Consider the following 25488-nt stretch of genomic DNA (forward strand, 5'->3'; position numbering starts at 1 on the left):
AGTTAAAATTCTGCTGAAAGGGGTGCAGTGAGCCAATGTGGCCTTTCTTAGGAAAGTACGTGAGTTTAGAAACTGAGCTTCTTGTCTACTTCTGAGAGAGAAATATTAGACAGATAATGGAAAAATATTCTAAGTGTCTCAGTTTTGTTTTTGTTTTTTTACACTTTTACATAGGAGAAGATTTATTTAATGGATTAGCTTTAATGATTTCATTTCTCCACTAACCTCCTATTTAATGTAATCTTCAGAAAAAAAAAGAAAGAACTTTAGAACAATTGAAGAGAAGCTATGCAATACAAAGAGAATCTTTTATGTAATATGTGAAAGTCAACAGAAATTCAACAAGAGAGTTCTGAATGTAACCTAAACCTGCCTATGTTCCCAACCAATATGACTAAACAAAACTGAGACACTTAGAATATTTTTCCATTATCTGTCTAATATTTCTCTCTCAGAAGTAGACAAGAAGCTCAGTTTCTAAACTCACGTACTTTCCTAAGAAAGGCCACATTGGCTCACTGCACCCCTTTCAGCAGAATTTTAACTTATGGGCAGCACTTCAGAAATTACAATATTAATTCTGTCTTTTCTGGAACAACATGAGGTGGAAACGGACCACAACAGCCTGATATCAAGATATCGAGATCATTGCTGGCAATTTCCACATTATTATTGAAGTTGTGGTTTTACTTACTTGAGCCTCCTTTGTCTGAGTTTTGTGACTTTTAAAAGTCCCTTCATGGTCATCCTCAACTGTGGAACTAGCATTCAATGCTGCAATTCGGATCTACAAATGAGAATCAACACAATAATAAACAACATATCTGTCCCAGTCCTTCATCTCACTCCTGCCTCCAAGATTTTTCTTATTTTACCCTTTTAGCTGCAAGTCTCACAAGCAACCCATTTTTTAGCATTTACATTAAGAAATTATTATTACTATTACAATATATCATGGCAATTTTATATATCACCACTTGTAGAAAATTACAAATCAAAGCAGGCTTCTTTAAAATCAGCAGTGACAGCCAGAGGTGAAAGATTCCACCATCTATCCATTATACGCAAATTCCTAAAATAGCTATTCACTCCAACAACAGAACTGCAATTGCCAAAGTAATGCTCTAACTGTGCCAGTTTCCACTCCACAGAGGGCAACTTAACTTTGAGTTAAGGGACTATAGAAAAACAATTAGGTTTCTAGCATCACACACATCAGAGTTCAAGCAACAGTAGCAGGGTTCCCTGCTCCCAAAGAGTCATCCCACCAAAGGGTCTCATAAGACACTATGCTGTAATGTGAATTTACCATGTTCAGAGAGATTCGGTGCTGCCTCCCAACACAATCAGGTGGCAGGGCCAGTCACAAACAGGTCTGAAAATCAAAGAGGATTAGATGCCTTACTATGTGTATATATACAGAAAGTATTCATCATTAAAAGAATATACATATCATTACAATGTACAGATTTATTTGGATTATTTGTAAACAAGGCACTTTACCTTACCATCATGTTATTTAACTCTAAAAATAATATTAAAAAAAATTGTGTAGTAAAGGTCTAAAAATAAAAGACAAATAAGCTGGAAAGTTCTTCTTCATTTCATGTTTACTTTTAGGGATCTAAATTCTAGAAATAAGTGCATTGGAAATATTTTAAGTGTCGTACAGATATACAGTTGGAGCTTAATATATATATTTTAAACTAATACTAAATGACACTTCAACATTACCCAGTTTATTTCATATATGAATATTGCATTAAATAAGCAATAAGACTGTAGCATGAATCATTCAAATGTAAGGAAATGATAAAGAAAAAATTGACCATGCAACTTCAACTTTACCTCTTTACAAATAAGCATTACTATAGTTTAATGGTTCTCAAACATTTTTAGGGCTGCATTCACCATTTTAGGTTTCTTGTACTGCTGCAGTATTATCAATAATAAAGAATAACACTTTGTCATTACAGCACAATCAACAACCTAAGAAGAAATTGTTGAGTTGTTCTTTGTCATATTTCCCCTTTCTTTCCACTTAAACTTTCTAATTCCTTCCTGCTGTGTACCCCCTTGGAAGTTTTCATGTCCTCCCAGGGTTATTCACCTCTCATATTGAAAAACACTTGTGTAGCCTTTAATGGTACCATAAGTTACTAAAAAATAGTGGAAGGAGACCTACTTTGAGAAGAGAACCTGTGTCATTAACATAATACCATTATGCACTTCCCTGAATCCCACTTGTAGAACAAGAGAAAATTCAATAGAAAAGTTGCCCTGAGGCTCAACATAGCCTGCTTCTGAGCTAGTCTGATCAAACCACTGCCTAAGAATATCAGCAGCTAGCAAGCATTCTTCTCAACCTTCACTGTTGTTAAACCTGATAGAGCTAAATCATTTACATAACAGTTAGATTTTTTTTTTAAAAATTGTTCTATAGTTAATGTAAGTGGGTCAATGAGAACACTACTGCCTCTTACAAAAGGATGTTAGTGCTGTGGATATGTGGAGGTCAAATAGATGCCTGCTACAAAATGAAGTTAAATTTCTATGATAAACACACTTCCATTTTGAAGGGAGTAAAAGTTAATATCTCAGGCCATTTTAACATTGATTCAAAGTTTAAAAACTGCTATTAATATATGCAAGCTATTAGCCATTTTCTGCTTAAATTAAACCCACAATTCTTCATTCTATTAATTGCTTGAGGTATGATGCAAGTATAGACAAAAGAATCTTAAAGCCTTTTGTATACTTTTTAAAAACTTTATTGCTGAGAGACAAATACTTCCCATCAACTGACATTCAAAAAATGACACGTGCAAGGCAGGCTAAATACAGTCTTTTACATTATAGACCATATTAATAGTAAAAGGTACCTCCAGAATTAACCATAGCAGGAAGCAGTGGGAGTGATGAACTATAAACTGAATTAATTCAGACATAACTGATGAGTGCTTTCACAGGTAAAAAGGCACATTTTTACTTTAATTTCGTTCTCATTCTGAAATTACTGCATTCTGAAATGTTCTTGTTCTTTCATGAATTCTTCCTCCAAACAAAGCCTGTCACTTGCATCCAAATTAGAGAGACAGTTCCAAAAAAATGAAACATTTTCATCTCCAGATTATTTTGTAAGTGTTAATAAGCCTCAGACCCTTACAAGGAAGGTAGATACGCATTCAATTTTATAGATGTTGGAAACAGACTTTTAATTTCTTTGTGTTTCTGAGTTCCAGAAATACTAAATACCCACAACTCCAACTTAAATTAACAGAAGTTGCATATGCTCACCAATTCTTAAAAAAAATATTTAACCAATCAATGGCCTCAATTCAAATCCTCTGTAACATTAGTTAAAGCTGGGTGTGTATTTATGCTTATTTATTCATACACTTCAATTTAAGTACGTGCTTAAGCACCTGGCTCAATCAAGACCACCAAGACTTGCTAAAGGTAACTCCTTAGCTTGGCTGATAATTCACTAGACACCCCCCATTTCTCTAAAGAAAAAGTTACAGTTGGCAGCAGTTTTAATTTAATTGCAAACCATTCCACACAGTTCCTTGTCTAATCTATTACCAAACTACATAATCAACCCTACCACCCATCTACCAGGCACAGCACCCTATACTGCCACAAAGCAGGGGGACAACTGCAGTCTTTGTCCTACTGATTCAAGGATTAAACTACACTTACCCCCCATTACAGAGGAAGGCAAAACCCCCCCAGTCTGTACCAAACTGACCAAGAAGCAGAAATCCATTCAGGCCCCAAATGTGGCAACTGGTCTGACCCTGACCAGAGGGGCAAGATCCTCTACCAAAGAAACTCTGGAGTTTAGTCCCAGTAGGAGCACTGGTACACCCCACTCAGGCTCCCCAGCCTTGGCTGCAGTCAACCCCAATGCTTCTGAGGAAGGCAAAAAAACCCCTCAAGACCCTGACATAGGTAGCAATAGGAGGGGGGATAAAATCCTTCCCATCCCCACATGGAAAGGGAACATTGGAAATACCCATAGCACAGGCATAGGTACTTCTAGATCATCTCTGACCAATGTTCATCCAACCTCTTCCTGAAAACCTCATATGGTAAAGGTTCCCCACAACTTCCCTAAGCAGTCTATTCCAAACCCTCCCTGTCCTAACAGTGAACAATTTTTCCCGATACCCAATCTAAACCAATTCTACTACAACTTCAAGCAACTTGCCCTTGTCCTGATCTATGCAGCAAAAGAAAGAAAGGTGTTCTCAATCTTTTTTGTAGCAGCCCTAGATATGCATGGACAGCAATCATGTCCCCTCTTAGTCATCTTTTCTGCAAGCTGAACATGCCTTGTCCTTCAGCCTCTCCTTGTATGGTTTGCCTTCCAAGCCTTTATCATTTTTGCTGCCTGCCTCTGGACCTTCTCTACCTGCTCCACATCCTTTTTAAAATACTAGTACCTGTTTGTCCAGATACATTTCACATGGAGTTTCATGTTCCAGGTTGAGAACAGCAAAGCAGGTTCACTTGTAGGTACTGGCTGCTCTGTGCAGGTGTGACACCTAATATTCATTCGATATTTGTGACGGTACATCAGTTGGGGGTGTGACTCTTTTTAAGCAAGGTGCTTGAGCCTGGGCACAACTACAGTAGTATAATTCCCTATGAGAACACACCATCCCAGTTTAAAACTATTCATGCCAACATAACCATATGCATGTTAGGAGAATGGTAACACTAACTAAACGACCAAATGAATGATACTAGTTTAGCCAGAGCACTATAACTTGTGGGTACTGACAAAGCCTCAAGCACCCTCAGACAATATACTTAGACATATCCTCACAGTGGAGAGCAATCTTAGATTGGACAAGCACCTAGCTAGGGTTGTCTGACCCCAGTGCTCTTTCCTGCCCAGGGCAGGGGGTTGGACTCGATGACCTACTAAGGTCCCTTCCAACCCTAGAAAAATCATCTATAGATTTCATAGACTTTAGGGCTGGAAGGGACCTTGAAGATCATGAAGTCCAGCCCCCCCGCCCCAGGGGCAGGAAGTCAGGTAGGGTCAAAGGACCCCAGCAAGATAAGCATCCAAGCATTTCTTGAATAAGTCCAGAGTAGGTGCCTACTCTACTATGAAATCCTTTATACCTCTGCACGTCAAAACCATATTGTAAATATAAATAGAGTTTAAGCAACTGCTTGCTGGAGCATCCAGTTTACTCGCTTGCTCGCTCTTTGTGCTCCAGGCACATCTCATATGGAGCTTCACGGTCCGGGGCTGAGAACAGGGTTGGCTTACCGCGTACAGGTGTAGCACTGACCAGCAAACATGCATGGGAGAGAACGCATTTTCGCCACGTTTCGGTGGGAAAGCACCTCCGCGGCCACCACGAGGATGCTGCTGGCAGAGGGTTTCGGGGAGAAGCTGGCACAGGCCCCTCGTCAGAAGGGAGGTCAAGCACAGCGGGGAGGTGGGAGAGAGGACAGAATCGCAGACCGGGCCGCCCAGCACCCGGCAGCGGGAGGGAAGCTCCTACATCCCGGGACCGGCTCTGCCCCTGGCACGCGGAGCCCGGGGCAGCAGAGCGAGGCCTGATGTTGCCCCCAGCCCCTCCCACTCCCCGGCCCTTTTTGCAGCCCTCGGGGCCGCTCCGCTCCGTACTGCCGCCCCCCAGGCTCCGGCCCGGCTCGGACCGGGAGGGCTGGGAACGGGAGGCCGCCCGCGCCGAGGGGATACACCTCACCTGCTGTCTCCACGGCAACCTGCTCCCGGGTCTCTAGAGCCCGGCACGCCAACAACGCGCGCTCTCATTGGCTCAACCGCGGCTCCATAACCAGCCAATGCAGAGGCCGAATACTGAGCGCGGCTCCAGGAGGCGGGACTTCCGAGAGAGGAGGGGCCTTGAGGTTGAGGGGGAGGAGCCAGGGTGGTGGTGGGCGGAGACCAGCCTCGTGCTATGCTTGGGCTCCTTGCACAGGACCCCGCCCTCCCGCGGCAGGCAGCCAACAAGCAGCTGGAGTGCCTTGCCCCTGCTCCTTCTTGGCACTGGGATGCTCATGAGGGTGTCAGAGGTGCCGCTGTCATCGCAGCACCCAGATGCCATCAGGGGTCGGGCTCAGCGGGTCTCTCACACCATTTTTTTTCCATGCCACTGTGTATAGTATCTGGACTTGTGGTAGAGGATCTAATCTTTTATAGATCTGCTAGATTTTTGCAAAAAACAAAAAAAATTCTTTGCAAAAATCTAGTTGGTCTAATGAACGATATCACCTCGACCACTCGTCCTGATTCCTTTGGCCTCTAAACCAATACAACTACAACCTGGATACCTGACACTGGTTATAGCGGAGGCGGGCAATTATTTTGGGCAGAGGGCCACTTACTGAGTTTTGGCAAGCCATCAAGGGCCACATGACAGGCAGCCCAGGGCAGATGAATATTAATTTTCTAAATTTTTTAGGGGCCCCACAGGCCAGATAGAATGGCCTGGCAGGCCGCCTCCGGCTCCCAAGCTACATTTTGCCCATCCCTGAGTTATATTATTCATTCACACGTCATTTCAGAGTTTCTGAATTTTTAGGAAAAAAAAAAACTTTTCTAAGTGAAAGAGGTGTTCACAAAAACTTTAGCAGTTTCACTAAACAGTGCTCTCTGGCTTGTACCGTTTTCACCATCTTTTAGCTCTTATGATGGTCTTGTGCTACTTCCTGTGTCACCACAAATCTTCCAATGTAGATAGAATCAGATTTCCAATAGCATCCAAATGCTCCACCTGGACTGATGCAGCCTCGTGGGCTCAAGATGCGCCTGTTCACAGGGTGTTGGGGCACCAGGACATGCCACCTGGTCCAGCGTATTGCCTTTGCATCAGCCTGTCACCATGTCTTGTTGCGTGTCCTGGCATCAGGGCTTCTCCTTTCTTTTCCTAACAGGGTCCATCGAGCTCCCATACCTAGCCTTGTTACCTAGCCCCTCTCCATGGTCCATCTCTGTGACTTTGTTCCTCCTGGCTTCAGCTACAGCCTTGCTGCAGTGCTCTACCTCAGCACTCTCTCCTCTGCCTAGTCTTTTCTGAACTCTTCATAAAGGTCCAACTTCATCTGAAACCCAGTCTCTCAAATGCCAAATTTTATTGTCTTTCCTCCTGATCCTTCTCACCTTCCCTCTTTCTCAATCCTTGACCTTCACAAAGAAGCTGTACTTTTTCCCCAGAAATATTATGCCATTGTTTATTGTATGTATTCACACCTTATTTCAAAGAGCGGTTGAATTTTTAGCAAAAATGTTTATTTTCTAAATTGAGGTATTAACAAAAGTAAGATTTTAACGGTTTCACTAAAGAATCCTTCTCTCCAAATTGCTCAGTTTTCACCATCTTTTAGTTCTTATGATGGCATTGTGCTAGTTCCCCTGTCACCACAAGTCTTCCAATGTAGATAAGACTCCAATTTCCAATGTAAAAAATAAACAACATTAAAATCAAATGTATAGGAAAACATTTCAGGCTTTCTTGCATACAGCCACCTATTTCCTCCTACAGGCAAGCAATAGGTATTACCACTGAAACGTAAGTTACTGCATTCAGGTTACTCCACTAGAGGCTGCCTCGCTTGAGAAAAAGTAGTCACCAGAAAACAGGACTGAACTATACAAGGATTTGATTACCTGAACAGTGTGATTCAATTAGCAGCGGACAAGATGTGCTAATTCATGCTGCAGTCTGTATTTGCATCCTCACTGCATTACCAGCTAATGCATCAGCAACACTGGAGTCTCAAACCCATGTCTTCTGACAGGCCAGTTAGTTTGAGTTTAAAGCACTCTCAAAACAAAGATTTTTGTGTGGGAATGAGAGAGGTTAGGGACACCATTATGCCTCAAACTAAGAATGCAGTGATGATGAGCTTTTATTTTGTGTGCACATAGTACTGTGTAGTTTTATATCACTACGTGAACGTCTTGTAATAAGTCAGAGTGCCTTCCTTTTACTTCAGTTAAGGTTTTAAAATCACTTTGAAGCAAGCAAGTTACCAAGGTATTTGGATGGCCACTAGAAGGCATATTGAAACGTGTGCATTACATGAGAGCTCTCTCTAGTCAAGTGCCTAATGGCATCTGAAACATACAGATCAAAGCTTTAGTCATGTTTTGGTCTTGGATTTTTGATCTCTTTCAAAAAAGACCTTCCCTCAGTGCCATTTTTGTTGCTGGTTATTAAATATATTCAATAAACCTAAAGTAAGTGATTCTTTTATGATAAAATAATCTAAAGGGTGATTAGAAGGTGAACATAGCTGATAGTTATTTGCTGAAGTATGTGAAATAAGATGATGCTCTCATTCCTCATGGAGTAATCAGTAGCAAGTTGTTATACCGGGTATCCGTGTTAGCAACTAGCAGCAGACTCTAGAGACAGCACAGAGGCTGAAATATTGTCTCAGTCATGTGTGGTCTGTGACAGAGAAGATGGGGGAGGGCGATCTATGCAGGAGACTGTGCTACAGAAACCCCTCAGGGTTAGGTCAAGTTTTGGATGCAGGAGAAATAGCAAGGGTGCTTCAACTCAAGCTAGCAGGAATTTTATGAAGGAAGATTTTGTAAGTGTTGTACCTGACTAAATCTAAAGAGCCTTTAATCACCCTGCAGCCACACCACTTGTGCTACAGCCATCTCTCTCAACTTAAGTGGTATAAGGAGAAATACCCTTGATCTCCAATGTACACATTACTTAAAAATAAGCTTTAACTTCAGACTTAGGAGGTAAGATAAGCCCAGTACATACACTCCATATAACTGAAGAATTGTGTGGGTATGCATAAATATTACAGCAGATTCTCTACACTTCTGGCAGCATAACTTCAAAAAGAATCATTATTATTTCATATTTGTATTCTAGTGGTGTCCTTAAGCTTGATCAGCTCTCATTGTGTTGGTTGCTGTGTAAATATATAGGAGGAACAGTCCTTGTCCCAAAGACTTAGAATAAAAGAAAGTCTTCTGTATTATATACATATTACACCATGACCCATCTAACACAGGGTAGTAAAGGTGGGTGCATTTGGATTTGCAAACATACCTGTCCTGAATCTTGAAAAATAAATAGAAATCACCGACACTTAGAAACATTGGCTCAGCTCAGTCAGTAGCTGATCCTTCAAGATCTGAGCATTTAGGAACTGTAAAAAAATCTCCTCTTGCTGACAAGTAGGGAGGATCAAATGCTAGGCAGCCACTCTCTAAGGCCAGCTGAACAAATTGGAGGTGGTATTTGGGAGAAGCAGTCAAAATAATTCCTTTTCAGGTGTAGGCCTACCTGGGACATTTGCTGTTTCTAGAGTAACAAATCTTTAGAAATGTTACAGGAAAAAAGAAAATGTTTCCAAGTTCCTTGTTTCAGGGGCATAGGTTGTAGCCATGTTGGTCGAAGGACAGAGGTGTGGCAGGGCACTTGGTGGTGCCTGCAGGTGTTTGATTTTGGCAGCCATTTTAGCTCTCGGCCCGCCCGTACAAACAAGAGCAGCCTACTGCCGGGGCAGGAAAGAAATATCACCTGGCTGAGCTGCTGCATGGGAACATCTTGCAGATAGGAGCAGGAGGCTCTGGTTCTGGGTATGACCTAAAAATGCACCCTGCCAGGAGTGGGTGGTCTGGTGGGGCTCCCAGTGGCATGGGAACCCCAGAAAAATGCCAGGCCAGTTACCACCCTGGTGGGGCCAGGACCCAGATAGGGAGTAAAAAGGGCCAGGGGCCCAATGTGAGGGATGCCCATATAAAGCAAAGAAGCTCAGGGTCCCAACTGGCCTGAGATAGGGTCAGGGCTTAAAGGGAAGCCGAAGGTCCCAGGGAAGGGGCCACAGCTAATGGGCAAAGGGGGTAGTAGAGTTGGCTGCCTGAGATGCTATCTGTGAGGCTTGGGCAGTGGTGTAGGGGTGGAATGGACCTGTGGATAGCACCCCCCCAATATCGGGGTGTATAATGGACAGCCTCCTGCCTAATTCTCACATCAATATTTGTCACAGGGGCACTCGGGTGCCCCGTGCCTAAGTAGGGATTGGGGCCTCTGCTAATTGCCAGGGCAGCTCAGGTGCTGGTTGCTGGAGCAACCATGTTGGTCAGGTGACCAGAAGGGGGCAGTGCCAGGCCCTTATAAACAGCCCAGGCCAGAGCCTGGCTAGTAGTTCCCTGCTGGCAGCCGGAGGAGCGAGAGCTCTGCAGTGGAGCTGAGCGGCATCGGGCAGACTGATAGAACGAGTAGCTGCATCATGGCAAGGGGGGAGAGAACCCTGACTAGGAGGTCTTACTGGAAGGCCAGGTGGGGCCTGGACTTTATGTTATAGCCGGCAGGCTTATTGTTCCGTTACAGCCGGTTGGCTTATGGTTCTGTTTAGTTTGTTGTGTATATAACCGGAGGACCGGGTGAGGCTGTAGGGGTGCGAGGAGGCCTCACGGGAGCTCCCCAGTGGCCTGGGGGTTCCTGGTGCCTGTAGGGCCACAGTGAGCAGTGCCAGGGTGGCACAGCTCGTGGGCACCGGTGCGGTGCGGTGCGGTGCTGTACTGGGGGGGTGTTGACCCCAGCCCTGTGTGGGCAAGAGATGATGGAAAAGCCCAAGTAGGGCAGAAGACCCTAACGGTGGGTTAAGGGGGCCAGGCATGGCTACGGCCACCTGAGCCCCGACTGTAGAAAGCACGGAGGCAGACCCAGTGGGGCGCTGCCAAAGCACGGAGGCAGGCCCAGTGGGGTGCTGCCTGTATGGGTGAAGCCCCGACGGGGGTCAACCCCATTGAGACGCCCCAGGTGAGGGCGCGTAGTGGAAAGAAGCCCCAGGAGGGGGCACATCGGATTGATAGAAACCCCAGTTGGGGTGCAGACTGGGCAGAGTCCCAGAGGACTCTACAGGGGTGGGACCCCAAAGGGTCACAGGGGCCAGGTAAGGCCCAGGCTGCCTGAGCCCTACTGGAAAGAATATTGATCGGGAGTCCAGGAGGGCTACTGACTAGTGGAGTGGCGTGGCAAGCCCAGAGGCACTAGAGAAGGGGTGCCGGTTGCGTGGCAAGCCCAGAGGTGCTAGAGAAGGGGCGCTGGTTGCATGGCAAGCTCAGGGGCGCTAGAGAGAGGTGCCGGTTGCGTGACAAGCCGGGCAGGGCGCAGAAAGGAAAAGGGACTAGATAACGTCTGGAAGAGCTGCGAGGCTTGGGGCATGCTAAAGGGGAGGTAGGAGGCACGCATAGCCCATAAGGCTGGGGTTGCACCAAGTCACCCCATCTGGTATGGGGGGGCAGTATGAGCAGAACAGTGTGACCAAGGGGATTGTAAGGCAGCCTCCCATATCAAACTATTATACCAACAAGACGTGGCGGGCGAGAATTGAAGGTGCTGGATCACTCACTTGGCATGGCAGGGGGCGCTAGCGGGATCACGGCCACTCCTAGGCCCCCCTCCGTGACAATATTATTACATCAAGGCAAGGCAGACAAGTGAGGCAGGTTGCTGACCTGTAGACAGGGGGCAGATGGGTACTTGCACCGGGCATGAAAGCTTGCCCCAGTCACAATAGGCAGACAAGGTTCTTTGGGTAAATCTGTTATCTTTTATTAGACCAACTATTTTTTACTGGACTAACTATTTGAGTTGGTCTAATAAAAGATACTGTGTTTACCCAAAGAACCTTGTGCAGCCTCCCTTGGTTTTTCTATATGCTGCAACAGGGTGCTGTAATTTCAGTTTGACTTTCCTGTGAGTGTTCTTCTCAAGTACTAAAAAACAAATGACAGTATCCTTCTCTAAAGAAGACAGTGGCCATTTTCTTACACTAACATGAACACAGAGTATATTCAGCCCTAGTTGTTTACAAAGCAGGAGAGGACAGTGATTTAATAGTTATCAACTGTGACCTCCCTACCTCTTCCCAAAGTCAAATAAATGGTACATGTGCTCAGGTCAAGAGGAAAAAACAATCCACCCCCAACTCTCATACACTTCAGATGAATTTTCTAACTACCCTCTTACAAAATATGCAAAGTCCATAAATTAGAAAGCTTGGTCTCAGCAAGTTCTTTGACCCAGCTCTTCCACTCTGATTTTGCTTAACTATGGGATGTTTTGTCATGGATGTACAATGCTGCAGACACAAAGCTACAAATGGGAAGCTACAAAATCAGTAGGGAAAGAGAAAGTGTCTAAAGATGAGTAGCAGTGGGAAGCCAATAGGGCCCAGCAACTGACCTGTGATATGATAGAAAAACAGGAATGACCCTTAGAAAATTCAGGGCTGTTGTCATGCATCCCCATTTGTCCCCCCATGAAGCAGGGCAGCTCCTAGAGACTGCTTTGCAAACCATAATCAAAACTGAGGGTCAGTAAGTTTTTTTTTTTTTTTCTCAGCTTGTTACAATTTGTTCATCCCTCATAAGGCATGGACAGGGCTGTCCCCCTCCATAGCAACTGGGAAGGTTATAGCTATCATGTGCAGTACCACAGAATTATTGGAGTATGCAAGTTTTAAATTTAATTGAAGAGCCCACCTGAGGAACTACATAGACTTAGACACTCATGCCTCCCAAAGTTGGAAAAGCTGAAAGAGAATGACAGCGAGGAAACAAGAGCATTGTTATAACTCACTTAATTCACTAACAACGTTCCCTGAAACATTTTATTGATCAGATACGCCCCAGACCTATTAAACCTGCATTTGCTATTTTATTTAGAGCACAGGGGTTTTGAAACAATGGAAGAGAGTTTTCTTGCACTTTTAAATATTAGCAAGTAAAACCAAATTCAATTTTTCAGTACATGAAAGGGGATGCTTCTAGCTCTCTTCACATCCAGATTCTGGATTGTGCATACAACTAAAAAGGATTCTATAAGTGATGAACAATAAACTTAGTTTCTGTTTTATATGTAACTCAATGTTGGCAAAAATGCTAAGACTGTAAATGATGCTAAGAGAATGACTAAGACTGATCCTGCAATCACTTACTACTTATGTCCCTGAGCAGCTTCGCTGATTTCAGTGCAACAGCTCACATGCCTAAGAGTTTGCAGGACTGAGACCTTTGCAAGTGACTATAAGTGAAAGTTAATTTAACATGTCCATTTTTATCATCCCAGTTGAGTGAAATGCAAAATTAAGGAAATACTGCACATGAAAATTAGGCTTTTTCCGCTTTAATATATCATGTATGATCCAGTTAAGTGATCAACTGAATGGTCCCAGGGAGCATTTCTCCCTTTTTGGAGAACTGGACATTAGGGTAAAAGCAGTAGAGCCCTGGCCTTAAGGAGGAAAACAGCGGGACTGCAAGTAATTAGTGGGCACATCTATGTGAGATGCTACTGTGCAGTGGTTACTGTGTATTTATCTAGTACTTGTATAAGCAAGTACCAAATAAATGAACAATAACTGGAGATACTGTGCAGCAGCACCAACAAATGTCTTTTAAGTGACGCTACTGCATAGTAGCCTAATAATACTGCGCAGTAGCATATTAGCACTGTTAGTCCTGTGATGTGCTACTGCGCAGTATTATTCAGCTACTGCACAGTTAGCATATTGTGTAGATGTGCCCAGTTATGTGCAAATTCATCATCTCCTCCCTGGGTAATATAACACACTGAAGATATTAGCCACAGAGCAGCAGCAGAGGATGTGTTCTCATGCACCCTGTGACAAGGTTTACAAGAAGTATTTTGGACTAAGAGACAGCTGACAGAGTCTGAAACTAATTATTTGCAGAATGAACAAACATTTTCCTGAGCACCATGTCCTGTGGCATGTTCTGCTTCTGCCATAAGTAATTCCATACCTTGCCCACATATTTCTCCCCCACCCATGAACATGTGTATGAACTGATGTTAAGGTACAGAACTACAGTGAATTTTCATGGGAACAACCATCTGTGCGGGTGAAGTAGAGCAGAGCTTAAGGCAGAGTTTTGAGAGGAGCCCCACACACCATTCCACACCATTTTAGAGGCATGTCTTCCAGAATAATCTTCTCTTTTCTGAAAAGGTCATGGAGTGAGAATGGAAGCTAGAAATGAAAGCTCTAGTTCTCCTTTGCCTCATCCTCTGCCACAGCAGAAAGAACCAAATACTGTGTGTTAGACTATGATCCAATGCCAAACAGCATTTAGGGACTTTGGGAGTAGGACAGCCTGCAGAAATATGTTCCCAGTCAGGAGATGAACTGGTGGAGAAATTAAGGCAGTAGTTTTCACACTAATGGCCCATGGATCATCAGAACAGAGAAATTATATCATAAGCATGGAAGCAAAGTGCAGAGGTAAGGTTTGTTCTTTCTTGCACATCAGCCTGGAAGATGAACATAGCTAGAGAATCTTTGCCACTATCTGTAAAGTAAATCATATAATAGAAACAAACAAGAACTGCTTGCTGTTAAAGGACATGTCTACAAACTCTGTTTAACCAGTTCCAAGTGAGCAGGCTTTCTGATATCAAAGTTAGGACTTTCAGCCAGAATCTATACAGTGATTTCAGACAAAGCTCAAACCATTGATAACTGGATGCATGTGAAACAAAGGCCCTCAGCTGTTACAGTCAAACCAGTTAGGTTGATAATGCAACTTTGAGCTGTGTGCACACAGAAGATAAAAACAGCAGCAAATCACATGAGTGACAGTGAGGACGGGTACAAATCATAATTTGAAACAAGTAGGTGGAGCTGGTCATCCTTGAATTGCATCCCCCAGAGGTTGTTTATAGGTGTCTAGGAGGATCACAAGAAAGTCATCACAGTTCCATTCTTGCCGATCTGCCATGCTTCCAGTGGATAAAAACGGATAAGAATCCTTTGTGGGAGGAAACAGAGAGAACACAAGAGAAAAGGGAAAGTGATTATAAAATGGAAAGTTATCTCCAGCAAGTTCTCAGCAAGCCAGAAACACACCACTAAACACAGCTCTCAGTACTTTATAATTAAAGGCTGGAGCTGAAAAGGATCAGGAGCTGGATGCTTTATGGGAGCACGTCTGCATGGATTCTAAAGTCTTGTCACCGCTAGTAGATAGCCAAACTTGTTCAACCATCCACTTATCCCTAGAACTTTGTAAATTCTCATTGCTATGGCATTCAAGTGCCTCACCGTCTTCAATATATGTCATCCTCACACCACCCTGGTGAGAAAAATAACATTTCCCTGTGCCCATTTCACAGAGGAGGAACTCTGGCATACAGTCTGAGTGACTTGCCCATGGTGACGCACAGTCTGTTGAAAAGCATGAACTTAAAGCCAGGTCTCCCAGCCACGCACCTTCACCACTGGGGCATCCTTCCTTAGTAATCAGTTAGCAACCAGAATAGGAGAATCCTATTCATCCAGCTATAAGAAGAAAACCATTCAACTGTCACATCTCCTCTTCTGGTGTCACACCAACACAGCTCTATTTGTAATGACAAGACCCTGCCTCATGAGCGGCAAGGCCACCTTTTAAGTCCCATCAATTTAAAGGCAACCCTTGCTATTCGTGCCCCTCTATTTTGACCAAGGATTTCCCCTTTAAGTCCCCAGATTTGGGGCAGCCTTAGGGAGCCACAGGGGGAACAAGGAAGATACTGTGCTCTAATGGGAAGGGATTGCAAGAAGTGACTGCTTTGGGGCAAGCCAGCGGAAAAAGGCCCTCAAAGCCTCTGCCCAACTTCCCCTATTTTTGCTCAAACACAGACCTTGGACTGTGAAGCTCCACAGCACCGAGCTGGCTCTCCCTGGGGCACTGCCCTGGCCCCACTGGGCCCAGGTCCCTCCACTGCACTCACCTGTCCGGGCCGAGCCCCAGCTCCTTGGTGAGGACCTCGAAGAACTTGGCGCTGTGCCCTCGGTTCTGCTCAGCAGAGCCCACCACCGCGATGGAGGAGACTAGCAGCTGCGCGCAGGGCGCAGCAGAGCCCCCGATCACCATGGGCAAGCCGCTCTTCACCGTGACGTTGACCCTCTGCCATGCAGGGAAACAGAGTCACCAGGGAGGGAAGAGAGCAGGGCCGGTGGGCCTGGGCTCAGAGGAGGAATCCCTGCCCTGGGCAGGCAGGGCACACTCCCCTTCTAGGCAGCACCCCCGTCCCATCTAGCTCATCCCGGGGCAGAGGCATCAGGGCCCCCTGGCACCTGCCCAACAACGTCCCCCCAGGCTCGGGCTCTGCTGTGACTCACATCCACGGGCTTGCCCAGGATGGAGGCGGCGGCGGCGCACAGCTTCTGCCCCAGGTCCGGGGCCAGCTGCGCGGCCGGGAGGCTGGTCTCCAGGTCCAGGAAAGGCATCGGGAGAGAGAGGCTGGCGCCGAACGGCGGTGAGGACGAGCAGGACAGGAAGCGGCAGCCGCGCCAGCCGCCGCCGCCGGGGCTTTCCCCGCCCGGGGCCGCGGGCTCGCGATTGGCCGCGGCCGGACACACCTCCCCCTCCCCCTCCCCCTCCTGCTCCCGCGCGCGTCTCCTCCCCCGGCCGCACACACGACCCGACCCGACCCGACCCGACCAGCCCCAGCGTGACGCGGGCACAGGAGGGATCGTTTGGGGTTGACAGGAAGTTGAGGCCTGGGGATGGACGCTTGGCAGGAATACCTTGCAGCTCGGTGTTTCAGGCCCACGTCCTTAGAAGCAAAGGTGGCAAGAATCACCGAGAAAAGATGCTGTGTTTTTTTAAATCAGACATACATTATACAGCCTCCTAACAAGGCACTTTGGCAGCTGTTGAATCCGCGAAGTAGATGTCTGATACAGGCTAAATAGCTCTAGGGCACACAAATCCTGCTCTGGGTTTTCTACGGAGAATAAGCACTAATATTACTACAGCATATGCCAGAGCTGCCTGACTGGCTCTAATCCGTGTCCACAGGATCCCTCAGCACATCTTGTGGCAGTGGGCGCTGGCTGGTGTGTCGTGCTCAGTGTCCCCTCTGGGTATCCTGTTATTAATCTGTGATCTCACTCCCCTTCCCATTTTCTTTTTTTGTCCTCCAGAATTAGTTGATGTGTCCACAGTGGCCACCTTTATAAAGGGTGGCTTATCATATTTTGTGACAGGCCTAAGTACATGATCTTTCAGCACGTTAAATAGGCCTGGCTGGCTCTAAGGGTGGCTCGCGCCACATGAATGAGTTCTAGTAAATGCTCATGTTTCATGTTTACAACAATAAAAGTACATCAGGCAGTGTATTTACAAGACGTGTAGAGAAGATTGGATATTTCATGTTGCAGAAGTCACCAAAAGTTTGGTTCTTTAGGCCTATCGCACTGCACAAAGAGCAATAGCGTCATTATTTTTAGCATAAAACCTTAAGTAAGAAGGGCGTAGGAGGTTAAAACAAAAAGCATACCAAAGGAAAGAATATCTCTTGGGCAGCCCAGAAGAGTGGCTCTGGCAAGTAAGGAGTAAGCAAGCAAAACAAGAAAAAAACATGAGGCTAAGGAAGCTAAAAGGCCCCAGAGATTAGAAAGCTTCTACAAAGAGAAATCCAGGGCCTGGGTGTGTTTGTGGAGGTGGGAATGATGACTCACTCCTTCCAAAATTACCTAAGGGCAGAGAAGCCATCTGGCAGCACAAGGCTTATGTAAAGGACTGGGAATAAAGATAAGGAGCATAGCAATGTCTGCTTCTGAGGGTGGGAGAAAGAGGCGGGAAGCACTTTCAAGGCTCAGAAAAAGCAGTGATAAAAGGAAAAAAACAAGTCTAATTTTAAAATGCCCTGCTGTGGTTCTCTTTCAAGTTCTTTCCCTTTGGCATGGAGCAACTACACACGGTGGAGAAATTTGGGATTGGATGTAACCCCCCCCAGCAAAGTCTGATGATGAAACAAACATCATGTTTTTCCTATTTCCTCATCTTCCACAGCAGCACAGATTGTATTTGCTGCTTCAGTTGTTGGTCAGTCTGGGTACTGTTCAAATCCTGGGCACTTGTGCTTCTCAGAAGAGTTCAAATCATTTCCCACAGCTTCCTCTATCCATTTGCACCACTCCTATTATGGGCCTAGCCTCCAAGTCACAACTGGCTCCTACAGGCAGGAGGGAGGGCGGGAGGGAGAGAGAAAGAGAGAGCGAGCACAAGAGCAGCAAAACCTGTTACAGCAACTTACAGAGAGGTAATTTCCAATATACATGAGCAGCAGAATCCTCTCTTTTATTAACTTGCAACTGCCACAAGTGAGAAGAGAACTTGTTGAGCATCAAAAGGATAAGACACTCCAGTTCCTGGGTATATGCACAAGTCGAAATGAGTTGTGTGTATCCTCCCTGTCATTTACATGATGCTTATTGCAAAAATGATATCTGAGCTGGTTGGTAAAAGCCAATGTGGAGGTAATGAGCCAATTTCTCTGCCAGTCTAACTCAGCTGGCTTTAGTAGAGTTTTCATACATGCTAGGGTCAGAAGGGACCTCAACAGATCATCAAGTCTGACCCCCTGTCTAGGAAGGAAGGAGTGCTGGGGTCAGATGACATTACATTCAGATTTATTCAGATTACAGTTACATAGGCAGAAAGTTCGGTTCAGTGGTTATAGTAGTTCTCCCTCGTATTAGCACATGGTCAGTAAGAAGGTATGTAACTGTCTTGTCCATTCAAAATCAGAATTACAGAGTCAGTTGTTGTCCTTTCCCTGTCAAAATTTGACTTGCGGGATGACACTTCCTCTGGAGGGAAGCAGTACTCCCTTGAAACATCTGGAAGAAAGGTGCAGGCTGCTCCGTGGTTGGTACTCCAGTGCTGAGAGGAGGTACAAACCCTTCACTTTAAGTGGTGTACCTGTCACCTGATGAAGTTCCTGGCTGGTATTTAGCAGGCTGGGAGCAGGAAGAAGATTCCCTGTAGGAAGAAAGCCCACTCCAATCTCTTCTGCTTGTCAGGGTGGGCTTTTATTTTAATCCCAAGCACCGAGGTTCTGTTGAGGTTCACTTACTCTTCATTAGGATTCAGATTCTTCACAGGAAAGATAGACAAAACATAAGGAGGAGGAATAGCATGAAGGATGATATAAGGAATATGAGGAAAGTGGCACAGAATTGGGGGCTGTATCAGTTGTGAGCATCATCCTAGACTGGTTTGTAGCACTCATCCTTTTTATGAGGTCTCTGACCTACTGGAGCCTGCTCTCCCTCTCAGTGATGTACGGCTGTGTTGGACTCTCGTTCCCATCTCCAGGAGAGCAGAACTGCCCACTGTACAGTCCTCAGACATTGCAGACTATTTCTTTTCTTTTTCCTAGAACTGTATGTTCCCCCATCATGCTCCTGTACTTGCTGACAAGAGCTCTACAATAGATACCAAATCCAGCAGGATGATCATGCTCCCCACAATGAAGGACTTCTTCTGCAGAAACATCTTAAAACTGACAAGGTCTTATTCAGTTCCTCTAGCATTCTCCAGCTTTGATGATGGTATTGGCTGTCCTGTGAAGACAGGAATCACCACCTGCCTAGGGAAGAGCAAACAGGATACATCTCCACACACATGCAGTGTCATGGCAAAATGGGAGCCACGTTGATTGCTCTGTTCTCTAGTCACTGCAATAGTGTTGCACTTCTAGCTACCAGGGATCACAAGACCTGTTGGGATCCTCCAAGCAGCTGAATATTGTCATCAGAATTTTAAGAGAGTAGTTTGTGGACCTCAAATACCCATATCTCAGGATCTGCTAGCATATGTATTGAGTTTCATAGCTTATTCTGATACCAACTTTTGTTCCTACACTTTGTTATGAGTGGACCTGCAAGTTCCCCGTAAGTTTGTTTCAGTTAAATTAAAAGTCTTTACTACCCTCTAGGAGGGTGGTTTGCAATCTCATTAGACTCAAGGCACCCCTCAGAAAATGCCAGTTCTTAGTTTTAACTTGATTTTTGACTATGGAAAAAAATCAGAACAATTCTTCTGTTATAAAGATCTCAGTAGGACTACGACAGGTCAGAATATTGTCAATGCCATCGATTCCTTTTTGAAATCTTTGGGTTTAGCTTGTGAATCACATGTAAGTGCTTGCACACCTAAAGTGCTAGTATTGCACAACACCTCTTAAAGGATCTTATGGCACCAGTTGGGAATCGCTGCTCTAAGAGGAAAAATAACCTTCTCAAGAGCTCCTGGCCTTGCTGCTTGCTGCTGGTTGTTTTCCATCAGACCACCAGAGGGAGAAATGAGGCAGTGTTTGCAGTGCCCCCCCGGGGCTGTTTGTGGGTATGCAGTCTGTACATGCAGAAAGTAAAATAGATGTTCATAAAATTAGGCTTATGTGTGTTCACCACCTGGCTACTTGTGGCTCCAAGACATAGTTGTCAAAGAAGCAACCCACATGAAGCTAAATAACCCTCACAGAGATTCACAAATATGTGGAAACATTTGGGAAAAAAATCAACTTAAATATTGTTTTGCTTAACAGTGTTGTTCAGTACAATTTTGACCTACAAGCATCCTTGGTCTCTCTCTCTCTCTCTCTCTCTTTACCTGGAGCCTCAAGCTGGTTGCTTTCTTTAGAGAAAACTATATGCACTTTATTCATACAAATCCCAAATGCTTGTGTGGCATTTCTTACAAGGCATAGTAAAACGTGAACAAGCAACTGTAACCTTGACAAGGCAATAATTTCACAGAGGGAAAAGAAGATCATCAGTCTTCCTTGATAATCCTTATAGTCCCCCATTTGGAACTCATTAGTACTGATAAAATAATATTGAGGCTAATTAAAAATGATCGAATTAAGGGGCATTTTTCACTACCTGGCAAATCTTGCTTCATGACCTGGCTCCAGAGGGTAAACAGATTCTTCCCTGGGGAGATTTCCCACCCCCAAAACACACCTATCTTTAGAGAAAAGAAAATTTCCAGAGCGATTCTGCCAATAAACCAAAGCAGGTAAGGAAAGGATCAGAAGAAAGCAGCACTAAAATGTGTTCATGCTGGAGAAAGTGCAGGATACCTAGGAGCTAGCAGGAAGAGAGGAGAGTGACTCCACACAAGACAGCACTTTATTACCAAATGTCTGAAGTAGATGCAAAAGCCTTAGATGCAAACGTTAAGGATACCAATAGGCAGGGTTTTTAGTTCCAAAATGGCAGCGATCTTTTGTAGACAAACTATCCAGTGTAGCACAGTACTGTACAGGACAGAGTATTTACCATTAAGAGAGGCATTTTCGAAGTGAAGAATGATTAGTTACTGGTTTAAATATAACTGCTGTGCTTAGAGAAAGAAATAGTATGCATGGGAAAGTGAGTGGAAGATAGGGCAAACAGGAGGGGAAGAAAAACCTGTTTGTAAGGGGAACCCCAGGAAGCACTGAGGGCTCCCAGACAACCATCTATCTTAAAAATTGGGGCCCACAGATCTTTGGGCTGTAGCACTGCACACAGCAACCTAAGCACTTACAAAAGGATCATTTAAAAAAGAAAGACAATATTCTGCCCATGGTCAGGAAAGAAGAGCACTGAGAGTTCAGGGCAAGACTGGAGTCTTTGAAGGCAAACGAAGGGAAGCTGAAGAATACCAAATCATATTTGCTGGAGACAGAAAAGATAAACTATCTGAGGCAATTTCATTTTTTTTTGGCAGCCATAAGACATAATGCATCATGGGAGCTTCTTTCTTTGGTCTTATAAATTAATTTCTTAGAATCGTCTTCTTACAAATAGCAGTCCTGTTTTTTAAGACTTCTCTGCTCATGTGTATGCTTATAGGTGCACCTCCAGTGATAAAGCCCATGCACCATCCTCTGATGCAAGACTTTGTCATAGGTAACTATCGAGTGGGCTAATTATCCAGTACTAAAACATAGTTTATAGTCTCTTGAACAACAATACTGTTTCTTCTTGCCTCAGAGCAAGAGTTATAGACGTCATGGACACAACTCTTCTTTTTTAAAATATAAGAGATGGGAAAGGGAAAATAAAGATGACAGCCCCCCTCTCCCTCCTTATTTCTCTTACAGTAGTTGTTCCCATTCTTAACTAGCATCAACATGTGCTGGAAGCTGAAGGCCATTTGCAAATGATAGGCATATTACAGTGTGCTGGGTCTGGGGAAAAGGGATGGAAAAAAAATCTTGTAGGTTTACCTAAGAAACACCTATGTCCTTGCTCCATATACCCTAAGAGGGCAATGTAAGTACTACACTGGATAGTAAGGACAAAAACCTTTGTATAAAAGGCAACAGAGGCTGGGTCTAGATGTGCAGGAAGGCACTAGATCACACTTCCCCCTGCATTTACAGCTTTCTTCTCAACACAAGGCACACTGAAGTCAATTTGTCTTCTCACAGGTCTTACTGAGATTCTAGTTAGGGTCCCCCAGGGTAACACTTAGCCAAACTGCTCTTTTCAGTGCCACCAGCAGGGACTATTATGTTTATTAGCATGCTGGAAGACCAGTACCTACAGGGGATTTCAGCTAGCAGACATGCAGCCTCAGGAGTGTGATGACGCTGATTAGTGGGACAGGGAGATGTGTATGCCATGGAGTCCCCATCCCTCCCCAAGTGAAATTTCCATCCTTCAGTACCAGTACTCTCTTTGGGACAGAGATTTATTATCCCTCTACTTCTAGAAAATATCTGTTTCACTCTTATTCCATCCCAAATCAATTCATGGATTGATCTGGGATGGAGTAAGAGTGAAATAGATATTTTCTAGCTGCTTTTCCAGCAGCTGCTATTAGTGTGCATAAATAACCATCACAAATGGTCAGACCCACCTAGAAGCGGATGGATAATAAATCTCTGCTCTGCTTTGTTAGATCATTCACCTCTGTTACTGAAAGCCTGCCTAAAAGAAACAAAGCTGTCAGCAAAGCAAGTCTATCATGGGAAGGGGAAAGAAAGCTGTAAATTTACATGACTTTGATTACTCCATGAACTAGTTATATTCTCTATATGGTGTTACACCTTGCTCATTCACATAGAGCCTGAATTCCTCCCCGTGGCACGTGCAGCATGGTAACTACCACCTATCATATTCAGTTTTTCTCTCATCTCTCCCAGGAGAGAAATAGATACACTGAATTTTTGTAAGGCTTTCTAAATGTTTTTTTTTGAGGGGGGCTGGGTGTGTTTTTCATTTGTATTTACCATACATATTGTAAGGTCAAAGAAATGTGCCTGGTGTTCAGACTGAAAAATGGTGAGGTCTGTGATGGTCCTCAGTTCCTAAGGAAGTTAGAGGGAGCTAGTTCCACTGGCTCATCTGAGCTACAGTCACAGCGCTGGGTTTAGCAGCAAGAATAACAATGGTTCCTCTGGACAATAACCTCTGCAACAAGTTAAAAGGCAGCATGGTGGCTTTTTGCCATAGCAAATATTTAAAAGGGTAGGTTAGCTCCTGAGATCAGAGTCTTGTGCTTTCAAGTTGATAAAGGTGACCCTGACAGACTGGTATTGATGGACAGCTTGATCCAAGGTTGAAAGTTTTCTCAAAAAAAGCCTGTCATTGTCCATTGATGGATTTCTATTATTTCATGACAAACTATTAAAATCAGGCCAGCCTGCTTGAAATATGTCTCTACTGTGCAAAGTGACTCCATATAATGGGTACCTTGGTCTCCCACATTTATCTTGGCTCCATAATTACAGATCAATTATGCTAAGTTTACAGAAAAAGATGATGTTTTATAACTGCTGCCCAGCGCAACCACCCCAGGATCAGTAGTGAAGATTTTTCTGGCCAAACTGTGTTATCCAGTATGTTAGCATAATCCCAAGAATCACTAATAGGGCTATACTTGTTTCATTAAGGGAATCATTTGGCTTATAACTCTTTACTGCTCCTAAGAAAGACAATGTTGGCACAAGTGCTAATGGTAGGTACCACCCCTGAATACATTTAGGCTAGAAATGTTTTGCACAGCCAGAAGGGAAATGAGCTGGAACAGACTTCCACAATATAATAATCTGTATTAAATGGAGCTAGAAAAAGACAAAGTCTGTCTGTGATAGCAAGAGGAAATAACCCTGCTTAATTCACAAACTCCAGTTGAAGTTTGCAGATAGAAATACGTGTCCTTCCTGTAAACAGGAGTTATGAACTGGAATAGGTGAAACATCATTAATATGGATTCACACTACACTATTATTACTCACTTTTCAGACTTGGCCAGCACCTTAATTATATTTGTATAACACCATTGCTTCATTTGAGGAGTCAGGAAAGCATCCTATTGGTGTACAACATGAGCAGACTGGATATCCAGGGAACAGAGAAAGGGTGGTAGAGCTGAGGAGTTAGTACTCAGCCCCCCCTCACCATGTAGCACCTCCATCTTTTTATCTCCAAAGGTATGTCATTCCTCTTGGCAAAGATGGAGACAGAATGGCAGGGCTAAGAGATCAGGTCTAGGTAGGGCTCCAGCCACATCCTGCTGGGGATGGTGTGAAGGCACAGGGAGAGTGGGGCAAATTATATAGAAATGTCTCCCCTGACTTAAATTGGATGATTCAGCAAAAGGTGTTAATTTGGGGCTACCAATCAGTTGAAGCCAGAGCAGGGTTTGGTTCTCTGCTTTCTTTCCTCCAGATGTAGAATGCAAATATTCCATGTACTGGTCCATGGGGCAACAGGGCCCTTGGGGTAAGGGACAGGGCAGACAAGCTGGCACCCTAGAGGAGAAAGGTATGGGGTTGATGGGTAAGGAGACTGGGTCCCTAAGGAAAGAAGAGGTTAAAAGATCAGGTCCACTGGTAGGGATGAAGGGAGATTGATCAGCCACGTCTGAAACATAAAAGGCTTTATCATGGTACCTTTTTGGTTGACGGGAGCAGAAAACCTCCCTCCCTCAACAGTTTCTAGTTATTCTTGCAAAACTGGGGAGGTGAGGGTTCTCTTCTGAAGCTGGCACTGTGCTGGTATGAGGCACACCGTATCCTCCTTTCACCCCCCTCTGTAAAAGTATAGAAAGTGCACCTCTGCCCCATAAGATATTCAGCTCTGGATGCCTGGAACACAACTACATCAGTCTCACCATCTAAATTAAGCACCTAGGCAAATAGTACCTGCTTCCATTTTATTTCCCTGTTACAGGGACATGCACTAACTTGATCCCTGCTGAAATGAATGTGCAGTTGGAAATAAGGTCAGAAGATCATGTGGTTTTCAAGCTTCTTTCTTCCTTCATGGAGAAGCTGAGAAGCCGAGAGGCTTCCTCTTCCTGTCCCCTGGACTAAGCCAGAAGCTATAATGTCTACATACGACTTTTAAGGGAAGAGTCAAATTGGCTACTCTGACCTCTTCCATACACAGGGTGTAATCTTTTTCCAGAATGTATTTTAAATGCGAGTCAGAATTCACCAGAAGCACAGCATGGAAAAAATGCATCCGGGGCAATCATCTCTCACCCTGCACCATCCTCCTCCCCTCTTGCCTTCTGGCTTGTAGTCACACAGCAGAAGCACAGCTGGGCTGTGTCATGGAGTGCAAGGTGTTCATGGAATAACAATTCTTTAGACTGGCAATGGAATTTGCTTCTGCTGGGGAGAATTTTCAACCCATTTTTTGCTGCCAAAACCCATATCC

At 44.5% G+C, this 25488-nt stretch overlaps 2 protein-coding genes across 5 annotated transcripts in view; both read right to left on the reverse strand.

The window, feature by feature from the left end:
* Window positions 1-5839, reverse strand: part of CABIN1 (calcineurin binding protein 1) — a 280731-nt gene extending 274892 nt beyond the window's left edge. For 3 of the 4 annotated variants that reach the window (XM_019506891.1, XM_019506890.1, XM_019506887.1), the window contains exons 1-3: window positions 5736-5839; window positions 1310-1375; window positions 695-787 (exon numbers count right to left, since the gene is read on the reverse strand). In XM_019506891.1, coding sequence (XP_019362436.1) covers window positions 695-787; window positions 1310-1312 — 96 coding nt within the window. In that variant the 5' untranslated portion in view covers window positions 1313-1375; window positions 5736-5839. Of the gene's footprint in view, window positions 1-694; window positions 788-1309; window positions 1376-5219; window positions 5243-5735 lie in introns of those variants that run through there. The other variant, XM_019506888.1, reaches the window with a different exon arrangement.
* A 7645-nt stretch (window positions 5840-13484) lies between these two features.
* DDT (D-dopachrome tautomerase) lies at window positions 13485-16371 on the reverse strand. The gene is made up of 3 exons (XM_019506892.1): window positions 16156-16371; window positions 15765-15940; window positions 13485-14800 (listed from the first exon to the last, which is right to left on the reverse strand). The coding sequence occupies exons 1-3, from the start codon at window positions 16261-16263 to the stop codon at window positions 14728-14730; spliced, it is 357 nt and encodes a 118-aa protein (XP_019362437.1). The 5' UTR covers window positions 16264-16371; the 3' UTR covers window positions 13485-14727.
* Window positions 16372-25488: the final 9117 nt, after the last annotated feature.

Source organism: Gavialis gangeticus, unplaced genomic scaffold (genome assembly GCF_001723915.1).
Source record: "Gavialis gangeticus isolate Ggan-Ray unplaced genomic scaffold, GavGan_comp1, whole genome shotgun sequence".
In the NCBI taxonomy this organism is placed as follows: domain Eukaryota; kingdom Metazoa; phylum Chordata; order Crocodylia; family Gavialidae; genus Gavialis; species Gavialis gangeticus.

Bases quoted from the DNA above. Each gene is read 5' to 3' on its own strand.
- DDT (XM_019506892.1), bottom strand. From the start codon at position 16,263: ATGCCTTTCCTGGACCTGGAGACCAGCCTCCCGGCCGCGCAGCTGGCC. The intron at 15,941-16,155 runs GTGAGTCACAGC...CCTGCATGGCAG, and splicing joins TCCTGGGCAAGCCCGTGGAT to AGGGTCAACGTCACGGTGAA. The intron at 14,801-15,764 runs GTGAGTGCAGTG...CCTCCCACAAAG, and splicing joins CTGGGGCTCGGCCCGGACAG to GATTCTTATCCGTTTTTATC.